We start from the raw sequence: 20,469 nt of genomic DNA on the forward strand, positions 1-20,469 counted from the left end.
GCCTTTTATATCACTCTGAGAAGTGATAAGATTTATGCTCTTGTCTTTTACCTCCTCTCATCACCAGAAATCTCCTGAGGTTAGGAGATTTGTTGTAGTTCGTAAAAATGATGGGTTTTCCCTCTTCACTTCTACCTGACTTAAACTCTTGGTTGTTTGAACTGGGTCTGTACAGGGTCATGAATTTTATCTCCTGTGTCTTTCCTATTCCCTTAAACATGACCATTATCAATAAAGGATTGCTGGAATGAACTTTCTGGACTAATAACTTTTAGATATCTGTAGCCTGTCCTAAGTTTGAGGTCTGAGGTTTTTTGCTTGTTTTTGTTTCTGGTCATCTCTCAGCATCTTTCCTTACTCCAAAGTTTCTCAGTATTTGGAAGATAATCTTCATATTTTGTGGTTTGTGGTTGTGGTCCTTTCCTTGTTTCATCAGAGATGATTTCTTCTTCTTTTGGTGTTTTTTTGTTTTCGGTGGGTTTTGAGGGAAGAAGGGTGGTCTTAAAATGTTCTCATTCTGCCATCTTTTACATAAATTCTCCAGTGAGCCTTTTTTAAAAAAATTAGATCATGTCACTTATCTGCTTAAACTCGTCAGTGACGGAAGAATAACACACTTAGAATAAACTAAAAGCTCTTTATCATGACCCTTGCAGTCACGTGTCCTCTGGACCCTGGTACATCTGCAACCCCATTGTGTTCCACTTTTCCTTATCGCCACTACTGGCTTTCTTTTAGCTCCGTAAAAAGACTATATTTTTATTTCTTTCGTTTTACTCATGCCCTCATTCATTTTATTCTTATTTTCTGGAATTTTATTTTCTCCTTTTTCTTAACTCCTCTTCATTTTTTAGGTCTCACTTAGCCCTTCCTCAGAGAAGCTTTCTCTGATACCGCAGTATAAACTAGGTACGCTTTGTTGATCTCTCTCCATTGACCGTTCTTTCCCTTCATGTCACTAATAAAAATGTATATTATGTGTTTGTTTGTTAACGTGTGTCTTTTTATCTCATTGTCAACTCCTGGAGAGTTGATGCTTACTAAAGTTTGTTGAGTGAGGGAATGAATGAATTGTAAAGGGAATTGTAGATGCAGGACTTCCAAGATTAGCTGACCAGACATTATTATCTCTTAGAACTGTTGGTCTACTGAATACATTTGTCTTAATATACATATATTACCCTAGTAATAATCATATTACCCTAGTAATAATATTACTCTAGTAATAACATTATGCTAACATTGAGTGCTTGTGCCCATGCATACCTTTTAAAAAAAAAAACTGCTCTATAGTTTACTGGTTAAGTTTCCTGGTTATAGTTTACTGCTGTGTATCATAGTTACAGGTATTTTATATGTAACATCTTTAATGCTCACAATAACCCTGAAAAGTAAATTTTTATCATCAGTAGTTTAAAGGTGAGAAAACTAAGGCTTAGAAAAAGTAATTGACATGGCTAAGGTTGCTCAGCTGGTAAATGACTGAAGCATGATTTGACTCTAGTTTGGATTATTGCCATACCATTGCTCTTTTAATTGAAGTATACTTTCTCTTAATAACCTATAACATGACAGTTAAATGCCCTTCCTAGTATTTACTTTTATTTATAGAAAATAATTTTTTCTCGTCATGCCATATAAAATTACTTTCCTCCTCTGGTTTCTAGAAAATGTCTATTAGTAGTCAATTCACAAAGATTTGGAAATACAAAATTGTGAAGGCAAGTTAAAACTTATTTTTATTTATTGCTTATAAAAACAATTCAAATATTTTAATCACAGCATAAAGTGTATGTTTCCCCCCAGTATCTAACATGAACTCTAATGGTAACTGATTTTTCAATGTCAATGGAGTACTGTTTTCTTTTGCCACAAAGTCGTGTGGTAGGGCAACAAACCAAACTATTTTGTTTTAATTTTGCATTTAGTTTTCTTTTCTTAGTTCTTATTTTTGAGAGCTTTAAATCAGCAGCTGTAAAGTTCTGATGATAACAGCAGAACCGAAACTAATCTGAAAAGAATTTCAAGTTTTTTTAATAAGTGAAAGTCAAATTTTAATGGAAGCTAGTGATGTAATAATAGCTATCAAAATGCATGAGTGGCTCAGGAGGAAGAATGCCCTCAGTTTGGTGTTGAATAGAAATATTACTTTTCTCAGTATTAGGAAATACAGGAAAGGTTTTTATTAAGTTAGTGGATAGGAGAAGGAAAAAAGAAAAGGAAAATGTACAGTCTGAAATATATAAAGAGCATTAGAAAACTGCAAAATGACTGTAGTGTAGATAAAGGATGATGTTTCAAAACGAGAGATGCTGTATGTAAATGAGGCTCGTTGGGGTCATGCTCCTTGTTAACAGTAGGGCTAATCATCTTGACCTTGATGTGTCTAACTTCAAAGCTTGTACTGTTTGTACTGCAGAAACGAATGAATGTTTGTAAAATGGACTAGGAGTAGGCTCTGAAGAAACTGAGAATAATGCCATGTCAGCAGAATGTTCAGTAACGATTAAATGAATGATTGAATATATATTAACCATATCCTAAATCAACATTTATTCTTCCACAGTTGATAAAGTGAAAAAGATGACATAAGGTGTAATACGAGGCAGCAAAGTAGTAGTTTCCTATTTCTTATTTGATGTATTTCATCAGTTACATTTAAAGAACTCAGAATGCTTTAAAAATTGATCAGTTTTTGCTTTCATATTTTGTTTTTACAAAGCATTTAGCTCTGTTAGTGACCCCCTGGTATGCCGCACCTTGTGTAAGGCAGATTTATTACTGAACATACTAGAAGGGTCTCATTATAACAGTTTAACACATTACACAGATCCTTGGTATAAGTCTCCTAAAGAACAGAACATGGTCAGTGCTTTAATTTTTCAAGACAAGTCTTCTATTGCAGTGTGTTTGAAAAAACCTGTAGTTGTTGGACTCCAAACCCTAAATTGAATTCCTCCTTCAGTAGTAAAAGTAAATTTAGGTAAAAAAACAAAAAAAAACTTACCCACAAAACTACTAGTTATGGTCGCTGTAAAAACCAGATACAGTGGCCGTAACCGTAAGTCATAAACCTTCCTGCTGCCATTTCTGGCCAGATTAAAGAGGACGCTTGGGCTTCAGCTCTCACCCCTGCTGATTAGGGTGAGGGGCTTCATGTTATTTTAAAATCATCATCAGCTGGCAACAGAGGACTGAAAAAAGAGCCCTGGAGTGAGGCTCTTAATAGACTTGGGGGAAAAGCTGTGTCTGTCACCATGCCTAACATCTTGGCGTTTGTTTTCCAAGGGTCCTCCTGGCCCACCAGGTATCCCAGGTCCATCAGGAAGGAGGGGCCCACGGGTGAGTAGATGAGCGCCGTTTCTCCCTTGCTGTTAGCATTGGTCACTTTCCGGTGTGTGTTCCCTAGTATTGTACAGTTTGTGCTTCCTTTGGAAACCTGCCTGGACCTTCAAACTTAGCCCTACCTTTTGCCAATTCAAGAAAAGCTTAGGAATACATGTCACTAGTTTGAGTATGAACCCCCAGCCAAAGCATTCTCTGTGAACATGCTCAAGAAAGATGATCAGATTTGTAGATCAGTGGCTGATCTGGTGCTACTTGTAATATTATTCTCAGTTATAAAGTGACCTCATCTGTGGTTGATAGTCCAAAGTGGGGTTCATTTGCTTTGGGAAATGAAGAAGAGTGGGCTGCCTTAAAATAGTGCATTCCTGGATTACATAGTGGAAAATATTGGAGCTATAAACTAGCAAAATCATTGTCCTGAGGAAAAAAGCTGCCTGAAGGATAAGCAGTATTCCCCACATTACACAGTTCCAACAGTAAGATTTATCGTGGTGTTAGAATTAGTTCCTTTCAGACCTAAAAAATAAATGTGGACTTTTACTAGCAGAAATTCTTCAAAGGACTGGAAAAAGAATTGTGATGGTTATAAAGACAAACGTAAATACAATAGATAATTCACTGTCTTTCTATCTTGATTTTTATTTATCATACAAATGGTAGAATGAAAAATTGCCCTGAAATATTACTTTCCATTGTCCATTTTTACATCAAGTTCTTGTCCATATGAGGCAGAAGATGAATGCTTGCTGGGCTCTAGCTGTTTACCATTTCTTTCCTTTCTGTAAACTTAATGACCTGGCACATTCTTCCCAGAGTGTCTTCTGAACCTTGCCTGCTCTCCTTTAGCCAGGAAATCATTTGTCCCCCTGCCTCTCTGTCCGGAGACCCTGGATCCTACTTTTCTGAGGGACTGAGTTCATTCATCTTTGCACTGATTCCACCCCCTCTCCACTGCTAATGCCCTCTTCTCCCATAGTATGTCCTTTTTCTCTCCCTAGATTTCATCTTAATTGGCAACAACCAGAAACTTATCTTTTTTTTTAAATCCCTTTGACTGATACTAATTTTTCCTGAAATTAATATCCTTGCTCACTCTTGCACTACTGAGCACTGTGAAATAATACTTTATGCCCATTGCCCCTACATCGATGTCGAAACTCATTTGTTAATCATTATAAATTTTTCCAGCTAATTTATTAATATTTATTTTTGAAGGCTACAGAAATGGGATGTCATGAAATCTCATTTTTTTTCCCCTGTGTTTTAATCTTGCTAGATAGCCTTTCAATGTTTGCATTGCTGGCACCCCTCTCCTCTCTGAAACACAATTCTTTACTAATTCAGAATTGAAAAGACAGATAAATAGAGAATTATTAACTGTTTATGTGTTAAGATAAACGTATAGCTGAAGAGTACAGGGGTGGGAACCAAACCCAAATGGGTTTAGGAGGCCTGGAAACCTGGAAGGCTTTCTGGAGATGACTCTTAGTTCTACTTGTTGGTTGTGTGAACCTAAGTTTCCTCATTTATAAATGCGAGTAAATAACCAATGTGCAGGATTGTTACAAAGATTAGTAATTTTAGAAAAAGCATTACTTGCACATAGTATGTATTCAGTAAATAGAAGCAATTATTAAATTCAAATTAACAAAGACTCATTGAGAGGCCATTATGTGCTAAGTATGATACTGATAATATTTTAAAAAACTGTCTTTTCAAAGAATTTATAATCCTGGAACTTTATAGCACATGTCATAAGGAAATTAAAGTAGCAATGAAATATTTAAATAACAGAACAGTATAAGAAATGTCCCAAGGCAATTAATTGCAAGTGAATTTTACATGCAGCAAGTTCTGTGGAAGTTAGTAGGAAAGAGAAATCACTTCATGCTGGTGTAGCCAGGATTTAACAATGAGATAGGATCTCTGCTGACGCTTGAGGAATGATTTGAACAGGTAAAGGGGGGCAAGGTTAAATGATGTTAAGTCTTTAAGGCATCTATCGCAGCATAATTAAAAACCCAAGTGCAGAAAGGATTACCACATGCAGAGAGGAGAGTAAACAATTGCACTTTATTTTTAGGCTTCTTAGTCTGAACAGCTTTTAGAAGTAGTGCTAAGCAATGTGACTGGACATAGGGGTGGTTAAGAAGGGACGTGAACAACAACACCTCAAGGTGGTGTTTTGAAGTGAAAAACGAAAACCACAGTTCTGCTCTATAATTAATGTCTTTTCCAAGACTGAAATATCCAAGATCTCGGAAAAGTTAAAGACCTTGGTAAAATAATATATTCATTCTAATGAATTATGTTATATAATATTTACTTGAATGTTATAATAAACACTGTTATTTGTATCTCGATCTCTTCTAAGAATGATCTGACTCTTTTACCATTTGTAGGGCATCCCAGGGCCACATGGAAATCCTGGGTTACCTGGATTACCAGGTCCAAAGGTGAGTGATTACTAGTGAGTATCACATGATTTTCCTGACATCTTTAAGGAAGGTCTTTAACTTTTAAAGCCTGCCTTAGGATACTGAGGATCTCTCCAGAGCATGATTCTTCAAGAAGATTATCGTAGCCTGGCCGAGAGCCAGGTCCCTCTGAGAGCCCATCTCACTTGGGTTTATATAGATAGTGGCGATGTCAACCACCTGCCTGCTTTGGTATTCCAAAGTCTTTATTGTCACAAAATGATGGCAATATACAGAAACCTCTGAAATACACAGATTGTGATTTGAATGATTTTCCTTAACTCAGGGCCATTTTGATACATGAATAAGTGATATTTTATTTCCTCTGTGTATTTCCCGGTTCCACGCTTCCCTAGTATTTTCCCTTGAAAAAGGATCTGTGAGGATAATGCTTATAGGATCATATTTTTATAAAAACAACTAATCTGAAAGCCTGTGTGTGTGTATGTGTATATATATGAGCGTACCTAGCGCTGTATGGGAGGAGCATGATCGATAATTGTGGGTAGATAGTAGTATGAATATAGAAAAGAAGAATGGAAGAATATCTACCAGGCTGGTTACCTTGAGAGGAGGTACGGAAGTGGAAAGATAATTGAATTTATATACATACACACGCACATACACAGATAAGCATTAGAGTTTTGGTTGCCAGTAACATCATGAATATCTCAGGGTCATTAATAATAATAAAAATAACCACTCAGAGTATTAATTACCCCACTCAGAAGTAATCATATAGATGTAATCATATGGATTAAGAAAGGACAGAGGTCAAGAACACAGGTGTTTTGGAGGCTAAGTGACTTGGGTTCAAGTCCTAGCCCCCTTGATGTGTATGACAAGAAGCCAAGTACTTGCTTAGCTACTTTTAGCTTCGCTTCTTCTCCCAAACAGGGAAGATCATAGTATGTCTTCACAGGGCTGGGGTGCAGGCTCAATAAATGTGAGCAAAGCTTGAAGGGTTACTAGTGCTAACATGTCATAAGTAGTCTCATTATTATTGATAAGTAGTAATGACAGCAGATCATTTAAATCTGAATTTCTCTAACTTTCTTATCGCTGTCAACATATTTCTGAGTTAAAAAAAAAAGGCTCAGAGAGGAAAAAGGCTTTTAAATAAAATCTAGATGTATAACACAGCGAGAAGAGACAAGTGACTTCTAAAGAAATTAGAAGTTCATTTTTAAACCTGTGATAGCCCAGCCCTTCATGCTTTTGTCTGGGGACTTAAAGGATGTTTAGACTAGGGAAAGGTTAAAGCTATGAAGGGCCAGCTCCAGGTTCTCCACAGAGCTGAAGTTCTGGGGGGCTCACCGTCCTGCTGACAGCCTCACTTCCACAGCAGGAAGGAAGACAGGACAGAGGGGGAGTTTCCACCAGGCTTGTGCTGTCCTCCCCTTCCCCGGCCTCAGCCAGTAGGAAACAGCTACACAAAACAAGTGAAAGGCATGGAGGAAAGGGTGAGGAGAAACGGAGATGCAGAGAGTGAAAAGCCTTTCCTTGAACTGACGTCTTAAAATGCGTATTCTTATTCAGGAGAAAATACTTGAGAAAATGACAAACTTTGTATCAAAAATTATCATTGTCCCAAGATTAAAAACAGGATTTTTTATTTTTCAGTGTTGACTAGTATGAATGTGTCTAGGTAAAATGATCTAGGAGAGATGAAAATTTGAATCTCATGATTTTTCTTTATATTCCACACTGATAAATATAATACTAATTTTGACTATAGCTATTTACCAATGATATATTTTTGTGAACCCATATATGAGAGAATTCAAAAACTCTACTTTTAATTTGCTAGCAACTAATTAAACCTCTTGGGAATGTAATCGTATGGATCTGTTATTAGGCTTTAATTCATGTTTAATAATTTGATAACCATGTTCAAAACAGCCAAAACTGACCATGATTTGTTTTAACTGCACATGTTTGTGGAGGACATTAGATTGTGACAGGTGTTAAAAATTACCTCTATGTCTTAAATGCATCAATTAAATCTTATAGTGTATGGTTTGTCGAAACCAATTTTCCTAGAAATTTAACATGCACTTTAAAGTAATCAAGATTAATAGAACATTCAAGGATTATACTTTATAGTCCTTACATTTATTCAAGACAGTGCAATAAAAAGGCAGATTTCATGCTCTTGAACAATACATTCTGACATGTAATCACAGGATTTATTTTCCTTCAGTGAACAAAGATTACATGTAAATTAAGGGGTTTTAGAATATAAAGACAGTTTCAGCATTTTTCTTTTTTCAGTTATTGTTTAGCAAGAATAATATAGAATTATTGACCTTTAGGAAAATTGTATAAGGTCAACTTGTCACCTGCACAACAAGTCATCTCCACTTCTCAAAAGGGGTTACCTGAACCTATGATAGAGAGCAAATCAAGGCAGCTGCAAGTTTGGAAAGGTTTAACTGAAATGGAAAATGCAATGCATTATGGAACCCTAATATAGGCATATTTGGATTAATGTGCTTTATAGAAATCGTTAGAACTAAAAGAGCCCTTACATGAGTTAATGATGGGAAGCACGTAACACTCCTGGTAGAATACTCGTGCATGGGTGACACTTGAGAAAATATTAATTCTTCCAAAAAAAAAGAACTGCTTATGAGGTAACTAGGCTAATTGGAAATGCAACTTTTACTGAAAATACCATATTTATTATTTGTTAAATAAGCAAAAACAGTCTTGTGGTTCTTACGAATGAAAGTACCTTAAGATAGTCTTATAAATAGAACATATTTCTATACTATCTTAAAGTTTATGAGAATAAAGCTTATTTTGCTAAAATACTCTAGATTAATGCAAAAACTAACCCATTTTATTTTGTTACGCTTTTACAGTTGAGTTAGTATTTATCATAAAGGACAAAAAGTGTAAACTGATCTTTGGTAGTTCTCAACTCTGTTCAGGCAAAATGAGTTCTCACATACAAATTTGTCTTCCTTAATAGATTCTTTGTTAGTTTTTAATGAAAAAGAATATATGTATGTATATGCATGACTGAGACATTGTGGTGTACACCAGAAATTGACACATCATAACTGACAGTATTTCAATTTAAAAGAAAAAAGATTCTTGGTCACTTAGATGCGGGGACCAATCTTATTCTTCTTTACCTCTGTGACTAGCCCAGTGCCCAGCGTGTGTTGGGCACCCAGTAAATGTTAAACTAAACCAATAAGCCAATTTAAGATTAATAGCAAGGCACTGGCATCGTTAGGGAAAGAGAACTAGCTGATTATGCATCTGATATCTGACAACTATTTTACATAGGGCATTTATTCAGTCTCAATTAAGAATATGATTCAAAGTAGGCTTTATTACCTTCTGCTTTGCGCAGAAGAAAACATACTCAGAGAGGTAAGTACTTAACGCAGGTAACACAGAGGTAACTGGTATCAGAATTGGATCTGTTTCACTCTTTCCCTTACAGCAGTTTGTCTCTCCTGACATAGTGAGGCGTTCATTTATAAAACAGCATCTTAAGGGGGAAAGGTGGCATTTGGGGCAACCTAATGGAATTTAAAGAGTTTCTGAATTCATTTAATAATAGTAACAAAATGTGTCCATTCCAAGCTTCCGGCTTACCCTGTGGATACTGGTAATAACCTGTAAACCCCATGAAGAGTGAAACTGTGCTCTAGTCCCTCAGAACTGTGTTGTTAAATTGTTAAAATAGCAGAATGCCACACAAAAATTTAGTGGATATATAGCAATTTTTTCAGCATTAGTAGGACTAAGTGCTTTAAAATAGAAAAAGACTGTTGAGCTCTTTTAGCTGAAATCATTAACTGGAATCAGGAAACTAATGGTAGAAATATTGCCTTTCTAAAAAAACACAAAGTAAATTCTATTTGCTAGAGAGAATGACTTTCTTCTTGCCACCAAATTGCCATCTAGGTCCACAGTTTATCATATTTTATCACATTTATTTATTTAATGAACTTTATATGCAGCATAATGGAAATTTTTATTACTATTAAACACATGATCAATTATTCAGCAGCTCTTTGGCCATAGTAATGAGTGCAGAGTCTAGATTTTCAGTCTACTCTAAATGTTTAATTCTAGTCCGGGCAATCTGTGTCCAGGTAGTTCCTTTCCCAAAAATGCTTCTTAAAGGCACCCCTTCCCACAGACATTCACAGCTTACATTGCTTTAGTCAAGTTCAATAATTCCTTCAAATTTAATCCAATTAAATGAAGACCTCTGATAAGCTGCAATAACAATGTCCTGTTAGTAATAGTAAGTGAAATGTTATTAATAATGTTAAATATTAAATCCCAAAGAGTATAACTTAGTGCTATATTCTATTCCTGGTTTTGACCCTATGTTCCCATGTCTCCATTATGTATTTCTTTTAAAGTCCCATTTTCTTTGCATGTGAATTAAATAAATACATTGTGTATAGATGCTGACCCATTCTAAGAATTTTTTTACTGAATCAAAGTGCTACGAAAAATTTTCAGTCCATTGTTCTGAAAATGTAAAGAATGATACAATGCTGAAGACTGAGGTGCTCCTATTATTCTAAAACATAGGGATGTTTTTATAAAGGACCAGCCAAAATCATATCCTTTCCTTTGATTCTATGCTTGTGGTTTCACGGTTAAACTATGACAAATGGATTAAAAGATTCTTCCTTCTAGCTATCAAAGGCTGTTAGGGTTGTATCAAAAGGATTCAGGGGCCAATTTGAAAAGGCTTTCACTAGCCAAAGATTGGTGTAATTTGAGCATCATTAAAGATAATAACTGTAGTGGATTGAATCATATTGTCTCTAAATCCATTTTATAATGATGCTAAAAACAGACAAACCCTCATTGATCACCTGTAGAGGATTCTAAGGAATTACATCTATGAGATTGTCAAATCCTCTGACACCAACTGAATATTCAATTCAGTTCATTTCTGACACCACTCCAAGTTAGTGTCAAATTCTGCAGATTTAAGGGCTCAGTACCACAAGACTCCCCACATTTGAGATGCCAGCAGAAGATGGGTTGCCAAGGCTGCTCACTTCTGCCTGGCTGACTACATGTTCAGGGATTCCCACAATCTCTTCCTTTCCCAAGTTTGATATTTTGCTAGAACAGCTCACAGAACTCAGGAAAACACTTGAATTAGGTTTACCAACTTATTGTAAAAAATGCAACTCAGAAGTAACTAAATGGAAAAGATGCATAGGGCAAAATATGGAAAGTGGAAGCCCAGAGCTTCCATGCCCTTTCCAGGTGCATCATCTTCCCAGCACATCAGTGTGTTCACCTGCCTGGGAGCTCTTGGAATATCCTTGTTGAAGAGTTTTTGTAACCCAGTCTCTACCACTTCCTCCTCTTCCTAGAGGTGGAGGAGGGAATGGGGCTAAATTCCTACCCTCTAACATTTGTTTGCTTTCTGTCCTGAAGCTATCTAGCTCCCCTTCTCCAGTCATCTCATTAGCATAAACTCAGATGTGGTCAAAAAGGACTTGTTAAGAATAACAAAAGATACGCCTGTGACTCAGGAAATTCCAAGGATTTTAGGAGCTCTGTGCCAGAAACTAGGGGCAAAGACCAAATATATATTTTTATTTTACCACAATGTCATTATTTTGAAAAATGGTAAATAGAAGAAAAACAAAGGGAAAGAATACAACTTTTTTTATGAAATTGTCTTGCTTTTTTTTTTTTTTTTTTTAATGGAATTGTACCTTAGGACAACCAAATAGCTGATGAAGGGAAGTTTCTCTTTACAGAAAAGCTAGCAAATGAAGAAAGAATGCTAGAACTAAAAATCTCATTTTTGCAATCCTGATGAAGAAAAGGTTGAGAAACAATAAAAAAAAAAAAAAAATCTGAGGAAGTCCGAAGGCCTTGAGGCAGGGGGCTGCTTGGCAGTCTTTGAGGCATAGAGGTAAGTAAGTGGTAGGAGATAGATGATGAGATAGCAGGAACCAGATTAAGTCAAATTTGTAGGTAAGGATTTTGGTTGAATTTTAGTCTGTGTTGGATATTCGTTGGAGAGTTCTAAGTAGAAAAAGACATGCAGTTTATGTTGTGGGGGAATAGTTCTGGCTGTCACAGAGAATGGATTGGTGAAGGGAAAAGGCAGAAATAGGGGTCCCAGTTTGGAGATGACTTCTCTGGTCTACCCCAGCTCTTGCCATGGGTGAGGATGGCGTGGACCAGAGTGCTAACAGTGGAGATGTTGTGAAGTGGTTGAAGTCTAGATGTATTTTGAGGTACAGTCAACATAATTGCTGACAGGTTACATATATTAGGGAGAAGAGTCAAAGGTAATCTAAGGCTTAAGCAGTTAAACAGCTGGAACGGTGGGAGTTACCATCTACTGAAATGAGGAGGAACGTGATTTCAGGTTTTTATTTGTTTGCTTTATTTTTGCCTGGGAGGAAATCAAGAGTTTTATCAGTGTTTTCAGGGAACCAACTTTTGGCTTTGTTAATTTTTTTCTGTGGACTGTTGAATATTTCATTGATTTTTAGCTCTATTCTAATATAATTATTTAAAGCTGTGAATTTCCCTCTAAGGACTAATATAACTGTGACCCAAAATTTGATATGTTGCATTTTAATTATCATTCAAGTTGAAATACATGCTTTCTTCTTTACTCAAGAGTTATTTAGAAATACATTGTTTTGTTTAATGTCCATCAGTTACAAGCTTTCCTAGTTACCTTATTGTTGGTGGTTTCTAATTTGGTTCCATTGTGGTCAGAGAGCACACAATGGGAGTTTAATCTTTTAAAATTTATTGAGGCATTTTATAGCACAACATGTGATCTGTCTTGATAAATATTCACATGAACTTAAACAGATTATGTATGTGGTATTTGTTGGGTGTAATTTTCTATAAATGTCAAATAGATTATGGTGGTTGGTGGTGGTGGTCAAATATCTAGTTGTTTCATTAATTATTGAGGAAAGTGTTTTGAAATATCCAGCTGTGATTTTGGATTTGTCTATTCATTTAGCATTTAGGGAGTGTTTGGTTAGTGTCTGCTCCATGTATTTTGCAGCTCTTGTGTGATGCATGTGTATTTAAGGATTGTTATGTCTTCCTGATGAACAGACCCTTTTATCATCAAATGTCTCTCTTTATCTTTAGTAATATTCCTCTTCTTAAAGTCTAATTTGATAGTGATAGAGCCACATCAGCTTTTTTATGCTTATTGTCTGCCTGGTATATATATGTCTTCTTCTCACTTATCTATATTTAAGTTGCACCTCTTAGAGTCTTTGTCTAGTTGGGTTTTACATGTTTATCCAGGCTGATAATCTCTGATTTTTAACTGGAGTGTTAAGTCCATTTACATTTGGGTAATTTTGGTATGATTGCATCTCAGTCTTCTGCACTGTCATTTCTTTGCCATTTATCCCATATATTCTTTGTTCCTTTATTCCTTTTTTCTACCTTCTTTTGGGTTAATTAAATATTGTTTATTATTCCATTTAATTTCTCTATTGGCATTTCAGCTGTATCTCTGATTGATTTTAGTGATTGCTCTAGGGATTGCAATATGCATTATAACTTACTGTAGTTTGCTTAGAGTTAATATGGTAACACTTCAGGTAAAATATAAGACTCTTGTTATGATTATGTTTACTTGCTCCCCCCATCCTTTATGTTTTGTTGTCATTTATTTTATACCTATTCATTATAAGCCCAAGAGTACAATGCAATAATTTCTGTACTAAGTAATCAGTGTTTTAAGGAAATTAAGAGAAGAAACAACAAGGGAGTTACTCATATTTCCTCATTTATTTTTATTTCCAGAGTTCTTTATTCCTTCCTGTAGATCTAAGTCTATCTAGTGCCACTTCTCTTTAGCTAGAAAAAATTCCTTCAATATTTCTTGGAGTGCAGTTCTCCTGGTGATGTTTTCCCTTACTTGAAATTTATTTTGTCTACATGTTTTTGAAGGATAGTAAAAAAAAAAAAAAAAAATTAATAGAGTATAAAAATCTTTGAGAATGTTTTTCTTTCAGCACTTTAAAGATGTCTATTGTTCTCATCTTTTGGCCTCTATTGTTTCTGATGAGAAGTTAGTCATTATTCACATTGTTATTCCCCTCAATAAAATGTGTCGTTTTTCATGTGATGCTCTTGATGTTTTTCTCTTTGGCTTTTAACACCTTTACTATGATGTATATAGAGGTGGTTTCCCTTAGATATTTCTTATCTGGGCTTCACTAAATGTTTTATATCTGTAAAAAAAAAATTTTTTTAAACAAATTTGGAACATCTTTGGTCATTATTTCTTCAAATAATCTTTCTGTCCCATTATTTCTCTCCTCTCCTTCTGGGATTCCATTTACAAGTATGTTAGGCCATTTAATATTGCCCCACAGGTCACTAGATCTCTATTCATTTTTTACATGTATTTTTTTCCTCTTCTTCAGATTAGATAATTTCTATGGATCTGCCTTTAATTTCACTAACCTGTACTTCTGGCTTCTCCAATATAGTGTTAATCTCCTCCAGTAAATTTTTTATTTCAGATAGTGTATTATCAGTTCTAGGTTTTTTCTTGGCTCTTTTTATATAGTTTTCATCTGTCTGCTGATATTTGTCTGTTCATTCATCGTGATCATGTTTTCCTTTAAGCCCTCAAACAAATTTATAATAGTTAATAAAATCCTCAATTACTAATTCCAACATCTAGGTCTTCTTGGGGTTGGGTCTGTATTGACCCCCCCCCCCTTTTTTTTTAACCTCAGATCAGATTTTCCTTTTCTTTGCATGTCTAGAAAAATTTGATTACATACTGGATTTTTGGATAATATGTGGATCTTTAGCTTCTGTTATCTTTCTTTTAAATCCATTGGAGACTTGCTTTTGTTCTGTAGGCACGTAAATAACTGGCTCGTCATCTTAAAATTATGCAGGTTTGGAAACTTTTTTTAAAAGTTTTCAACTTTTTTTTAAAAGATCTAATTCAGTTTTGCTCAGTGTTAGTGCAAGTCTATTAGTCTGAGAATATAGTATTTGCTTCTAGAGTATAGCCCTTCCTCAATTTCAGTGTAAAGGTGTTTACCAAACAATTTACCATGTTCCTCTAAAGTGATGTGGCTCGAACACTGAACTATTTATCCTGTAGTGACCAGAGGCTGAAATTTATGGTCAGTTCTTTCCGCCTTTCAGTTACTGCCTTCTGCTGAGCTTTTTGGAATCTATCTCATGAAAGCACAAGTCAGGATTAGCCAAGAATTGAAAAAAATCTATATTCAAGTTCGGGGGGAGGCTTGCTTCCTTGCTTTCCTTTCTTCCTTTCTTTTCTTCTTTTCTTCCAATTTTCTCCCTCAATTTACAGTCATTCTGGTAGCCTCATACTCTGTCCTCTGATACCATTGGACAAAATGTTTATGGTTTTCTGCTAGAATTCTTGCCACTTTGTGTAACCTGGAAAGTGTCTTTAGGAGAAAAGCTGTAAGAACGTATGTTACATCAGTGTGGTTTCTTCTTTCAACAGTTGAATCTTCTCTAGTCCTGTTTTCTATTGCTCTCCCATGCATTCAGATAGTTGTTTTATGTATCTTGTCTTGAGCTTACAATTGTAATCTGCAGGAGGATTAGTTGTATACATGCTAGTCTGCTACTGCCTGAACTAGAATTTCCAAGAGTTCCTTTTTGATCATATTCAATTTGAGATGACTATTTTAATATCCAAGTGGAGGTATGAAAAGGGTTCAGGGGAGATACCATAGTTAAAAATGTACATTTCAGAGTCATCAAATTCCAGTTTATATAGAATTTAAAGCTTATGGAATTGGTGAAGTCACCTGGGCAATCAGTGTAGACAGAAATGGCTCAGGACTGAGTCTTGGGGTACTTCAGAGTTTAGTATATGAAGAAGATAAACTAGCAGTAGGAACTGAGAAAGAATGACCAATGAGGTAGAACAGTAGTAGGGAAAAAGCCCGTGTAAAGGAGGTCCAAGAGAGAATGGGAGGAGAGGAAGTCTTCTAGTTAACGTAGACAACTTTCTAGAAGTTTTGCTCTAAAAGAGAATAGTATAATGGGGCAGAGAGATGTGAAGAGAGATGTGGGCTCAAGGAAAGTTGTTTTAAGATTGGCAAAATTAGTGTATTTACTTGGTGATGGCAATTATTTTAGAGAGAAGTTAAAATTAAAATAATGTAGGGAAGATAGTTCACCAATGATGTCCTGGTGAGAAATCACGGTGTATTTGGTTATTAAGGCAGAGTATTTTGGAACACATTTAGGTGAGGTAGTGAATTTGGTTATGAGAACTTGTGAAAGTTGAAAGCAGGATAACCAGCTGAGAGTGAAGAGAGAGAAGTTATGAAATAATCATCTATGAAAATGGGAAAGTGAATTGACTAAGGCAATTATTGGACAAATCAATGTAAGAAGTCTTGAATTTCAATTGAGATTTGTCAGCATGATTGTTTTCTCTTAATCACATTTACCTGCTAAGGGCAGGGGCAGAGTAGGTAGAGAGTTTATATTTAAGAATTTCCAGGTAAGATCATAAAACTGGAGGAGAAAGAGTTGGTGGCATCATTTACGTATTCAAGGAAGCGATTATAAGACACTGGTATTTAAGCTGGCTAGGGATGGGCAGTGAGGCCACGTGGGGATGAGAGAGCGCATATGTAGTGAGATCACTTATTAGCAGTTCCAGTGGATCTAATACTTATTAAAATTGTAAGGGCTTAGAGAGAATGGGCTAAAAAGATAGGAAGTATTGGTTAGAGAGTATAATGCTTAAAATTGAGATTATGGAGCTTGTGTAATGTTATTATTGGTAATATTAAAGCCAAGAATATTCAAGTTATACTACCTCAAGATCATGTCGTTTAGTGTTTCCTTTATGGAACTTTCCCAATTTAGCTCATTCATACAGTGAATTTTTTAATTCCAAATTCTTTTTATTAAAATTTTGCTGTCCCATCAATAATTCATTTAAGAGTTGCATTCTCTGCTTTTCAAGATGGCTATAATTGTAACATTTATTTTAATAATGATTATCTTTAGTTCTATTATTTTTAGTGCTAGCTACTAACATCTGTATATCTATAGAGATTTTAATCCTTAATCTTTCAAGCTAATCTAGGTAGGTATTATTATTCCCATTTCACAGAAGAGAAAATTCAAGTTTAGACAGATTAAATGATTTGTTTAGTCTTTTCACTCTAAATCCCAATGCTCTTTCCATTATATTGTGGGACTATAATCTGATAAATCTGTTCTAACATCTTAATGGGCCTAATACCTTAGGGAGTTTTTCTGCTTAGGCAGAGGGCCTTCTAGGGATCCGTAACAGTCTAAAAGAGCTACTCTGATAATGATGATTTTAGATCTATAACCGATCAGTGAGGTAGGTGGGATTTTTGTCATCCTTTGAGTAATAAATTATAGGCAAATTCCTTTTCCTCTTAGTCATACTAAAAAAGGATATATAGTTCCTTTAATAAAAATCATGTAGGAGTAAGTAAAAGTATTGAAGGTCAAATTCAATTATGATTAATTAGTTAATGAAGATTATTTTTAATTCCAAGGAGGTTATGAAAAGTCAATGAAATGTGGCTAAAACTGTATCAGAAATCACAGAATTAATACAAAATGAGGGGAAAAGTAAGTGAAATTTTGGATTGTTCTACTTAAATTTAAGCCCTAGTTTGACATTTCAAGCAAAGTTGGCGTGTTAAATAATCTCTGACCCATACATTTTATACTGGCCAGGTTAAAAGCATTTTCTTCATGCTGACTTAAGTTTCTGGTTCTAGAACATGAGTTGATCATTTACCTCAAGCATATTTGTGTGGCAGTAAAAAGCCACACAAATTAGACATGTATCTCTTTAAATTTGTCAAGATGTAGAAAGCTTGTGAATAAGAAAAATCTGTCTTTACATTTAATTTTACTGCTTAATTGATTACTTTCTGCCACTTTCAATTTTTTTTTTTAAAGTAAAAGATGAAATGTCAAATTAGATAATGATGTCAAGAAGGCTGAAAGATAATGATATTAAGGAAGTTGGTATATAATAGATAACTCATATAAGACCTAAAAATAAGAATTTTTAGTGTGAGAATTGCAAGTAAAAGCATTGCATAAAAGTTTTATTATATTCACATTTCTCAAGGGCTATCATTTCTTAAGTTCTTTCTAAATTTGTTTTTTATATTGCCTCAAGTCAATTGGTTAGGCTTTATATTAGAAGATTAAAGTATACTAAAATTGATAAGTGCAATTTTTATTTAATAGACATAGTGATATGAGAAAGAAAATTGACCTGATTTACTAATACTTTTCTAGGCAATCTTAATTTATTTAACTTTTCTGGACCTTATTACTTCTTTATCTACAAATGTGATTTACTAAATAAGCTCTACCTCATAAATTCTAGTATATTATCTTTTATTTAAATGAAGAATTGAGTTCTTAAATATTGAGATATCACTAAAGCCATTTGTCAGGTCATGTAATCTAGTAACCAATAATCCGAATTTATAGTCTTGTGGTAGAAGTGGTGATAGCTATGGGAAAGGGAAGAGGTCACACTGGGAAACAACCTTTCCCATAAACATTTTTTTTTGACTCTTGGAGACAGAACTCTTGCCAGGGAAGACTCATTTCTAATTTATAAAGTGGAAAGGCTTACTGGGGAACATGAAGGACTTTTCTTTTGGTCTTCTTTCGTTTATTGGTCAGTTTGAGTGCTGTTTGAAAGCATCCCTGAATACGTGAGTATTTCCCACAGGGTGAAAACAGCACTTAGGAGTGGAAAATTATTTATTATTAGTTGCAAATGGTAATGAAATCAGAATTTGAATGATAGTCTCAATTCTGTATTTCATGAAGTGGGAAATAGTTACAAAAGGAGATATTTTGCTGGTATGCATAATAAAAAAAGATAGCAAAAATTTCGGTTGAAACCTAATGTCATGTTCTCTTGAAATATAAAAAATAAAGATTTCCCATTGTATGAAAAATATCTATTTTAACACAGAAGAATTTTGGCAAGTAGGGGTGTTTTTGGTTTATTTTTTATTATAAAAATAATGCATGTACGTTGCAAGATTTTAGAAAATAAATATGGAATGACGTCTTAAAATGTTAAGAATTATTATAAGCAATTTTCTTTTACTAAAAGTAACTAGTTTTCTCATGCCAAAATAGGAATTACAACTCAGTATGTCAAAAAATGGAAAAGTTAATAGAGCCTTTATGTAGTTCCCATACAGATGTTTCAGTAGTAGTATAGTGTTGATTAGAAAAATCATCTATGTCTGGGGAATTTCTAGGAATCTTCTCAACATTTAAAATTAAGTATAAGAAAAATATACACTAAAACAAATAATCCATGTTGATCTCAATTTAAAATATATGATTTTATTTGATACCGTATAATGTGTATAGCATCTGACAGTGCATACAACTGCAGTTTGATACATGTGATTTGTTTCATCAAGTGTTTTATAACTATTTTATTTAGGGTCCCAAAGGAGATCCAGGTTTTTCCCCGGGTCAAGCTGTTTCTGGAGGAAAGGTAATTAACCATGAAATAAAATCATAGGGATATATTTCAAACACTTAAAAATCATTTTTATCTTTTTAAAATGTAGCTCTTACTTGATATCAAACAGAGAAAATAGATAACCATCGGATTTTAATGAAGGGAGAAATATTTGAAGAATTAAGTAAATGGGATCATCAGCCTAACTTATCCATTTCAGTCTTACCATTAATTTTATTGAATGTCTGCTCTGGCATGCCATGGTGCTGCCTGCCAGTTCAAAATGGGTGGGGCAGAAAATTAGAGAAGATACATATGGTCCTCACCTCAAAAATGTTGCTGTTAGTATGGATGCCATTATATATACAAATGCCATTTTACACCTTTTTTTAGAATAGTTCTTCATACTTTATCTTGTTTAAGTCCCATAGCAACTGTGAGAGAGGTAGTTATCATTATCTTAGTTAATAATAATCTAAGTTTTCTGACTTTCAGTACACTGTGCTTTTCATTTTACCATAACATTCTCAAATACAGACACACACAACATACGCATTTAGGTAAAAAAGAAACTAATGTTTCTCTGTTAGAAGGAAGCAAATCTGTATTAGAAGGAAGATACTGTTTTCTAGTGGAAGATACTGTTTTCTAGTGAGGATGAATACAAATGGAGTATTTAGGTATATATCTGGGAAGCTTTATTTAGACATTCACTTGATGAATGTGATTAAATTACAGGATGTTTTTGTTTATGTGGCATACGTGTACAAACTTCTAAAACCCATGAATGATTTTTGTGGTTCCGGAGTTGAAATCTTCTCTTTTAAGTGGTTTGCAGAAACTCTTGTTAAAAAAAAAAAAAATTACATCACATTAACGGAATTTACAGATATTATACTAACAATTAAAAACAATTAAATCCTAAAAAAATCTAATCTGGAATCTTAAGAATTTTGTTACTGTGATGGAACTGAATTCACTGCATCTTAATTTAGAAAAGGAATGGAAGTTTATTATTAGAAACAGCATTTTCATTGGTCCCTTAGTTATTACAAGGAAAAAAAATTCTGCAATATGAGAATCAGATGCCATCTTTTAAAATGTCCAAATGTAGGGAATTTGATTTCTTAC

The 20,469-nt window shown here is 34.5% G+C and overlaps 1 protein-coding gene across 11 annotated transcripts in view; it reads left to right on the forward strand.

Moving 5' to 3' along the window:
- Positions 1-20,469, forward strand: part of COL24A1 (collagen type XXIV alpha 1 chain) — a 338,176-nt gene that overhangs the window by 55,649 nt on the left and 262,058 nt on the right. For all 11 annotated transcript variants that reach the window (XM_074376091.1, XM_074376094.1, XM_074376086.1 and 8 more), the window contains 3 exons: positions 3,289-3,342; positions 5,751-5,804; positions 19,318-19,371. In XM_074376091.1, the coding sequence (XP_074232192.1) occupies positions 3,289-3,342; positions 5,751-5,804; positions 19,318-19,371 (162 nt within the window). The remainder of the gene's footprint in view (positions 1-3,288; positions 3,343-5,750; positions 5,805-19,317; positions 19,372-20,469) is intronic.

Source organism: Camelus bactrianus, chromosome 13, assembly GCF_048773025.1.
Source record: "Camelus bactrianus isolate YW-2024 breed Bactrian camel chromosome 13, ASM4877302v1, whole genome shotgun sequence".
NCBI lineage: Eukaryota > Metazoa > Chordata > Mammalia > Artiodactyla > Camelidae > Camelus > Camelus bactrianus.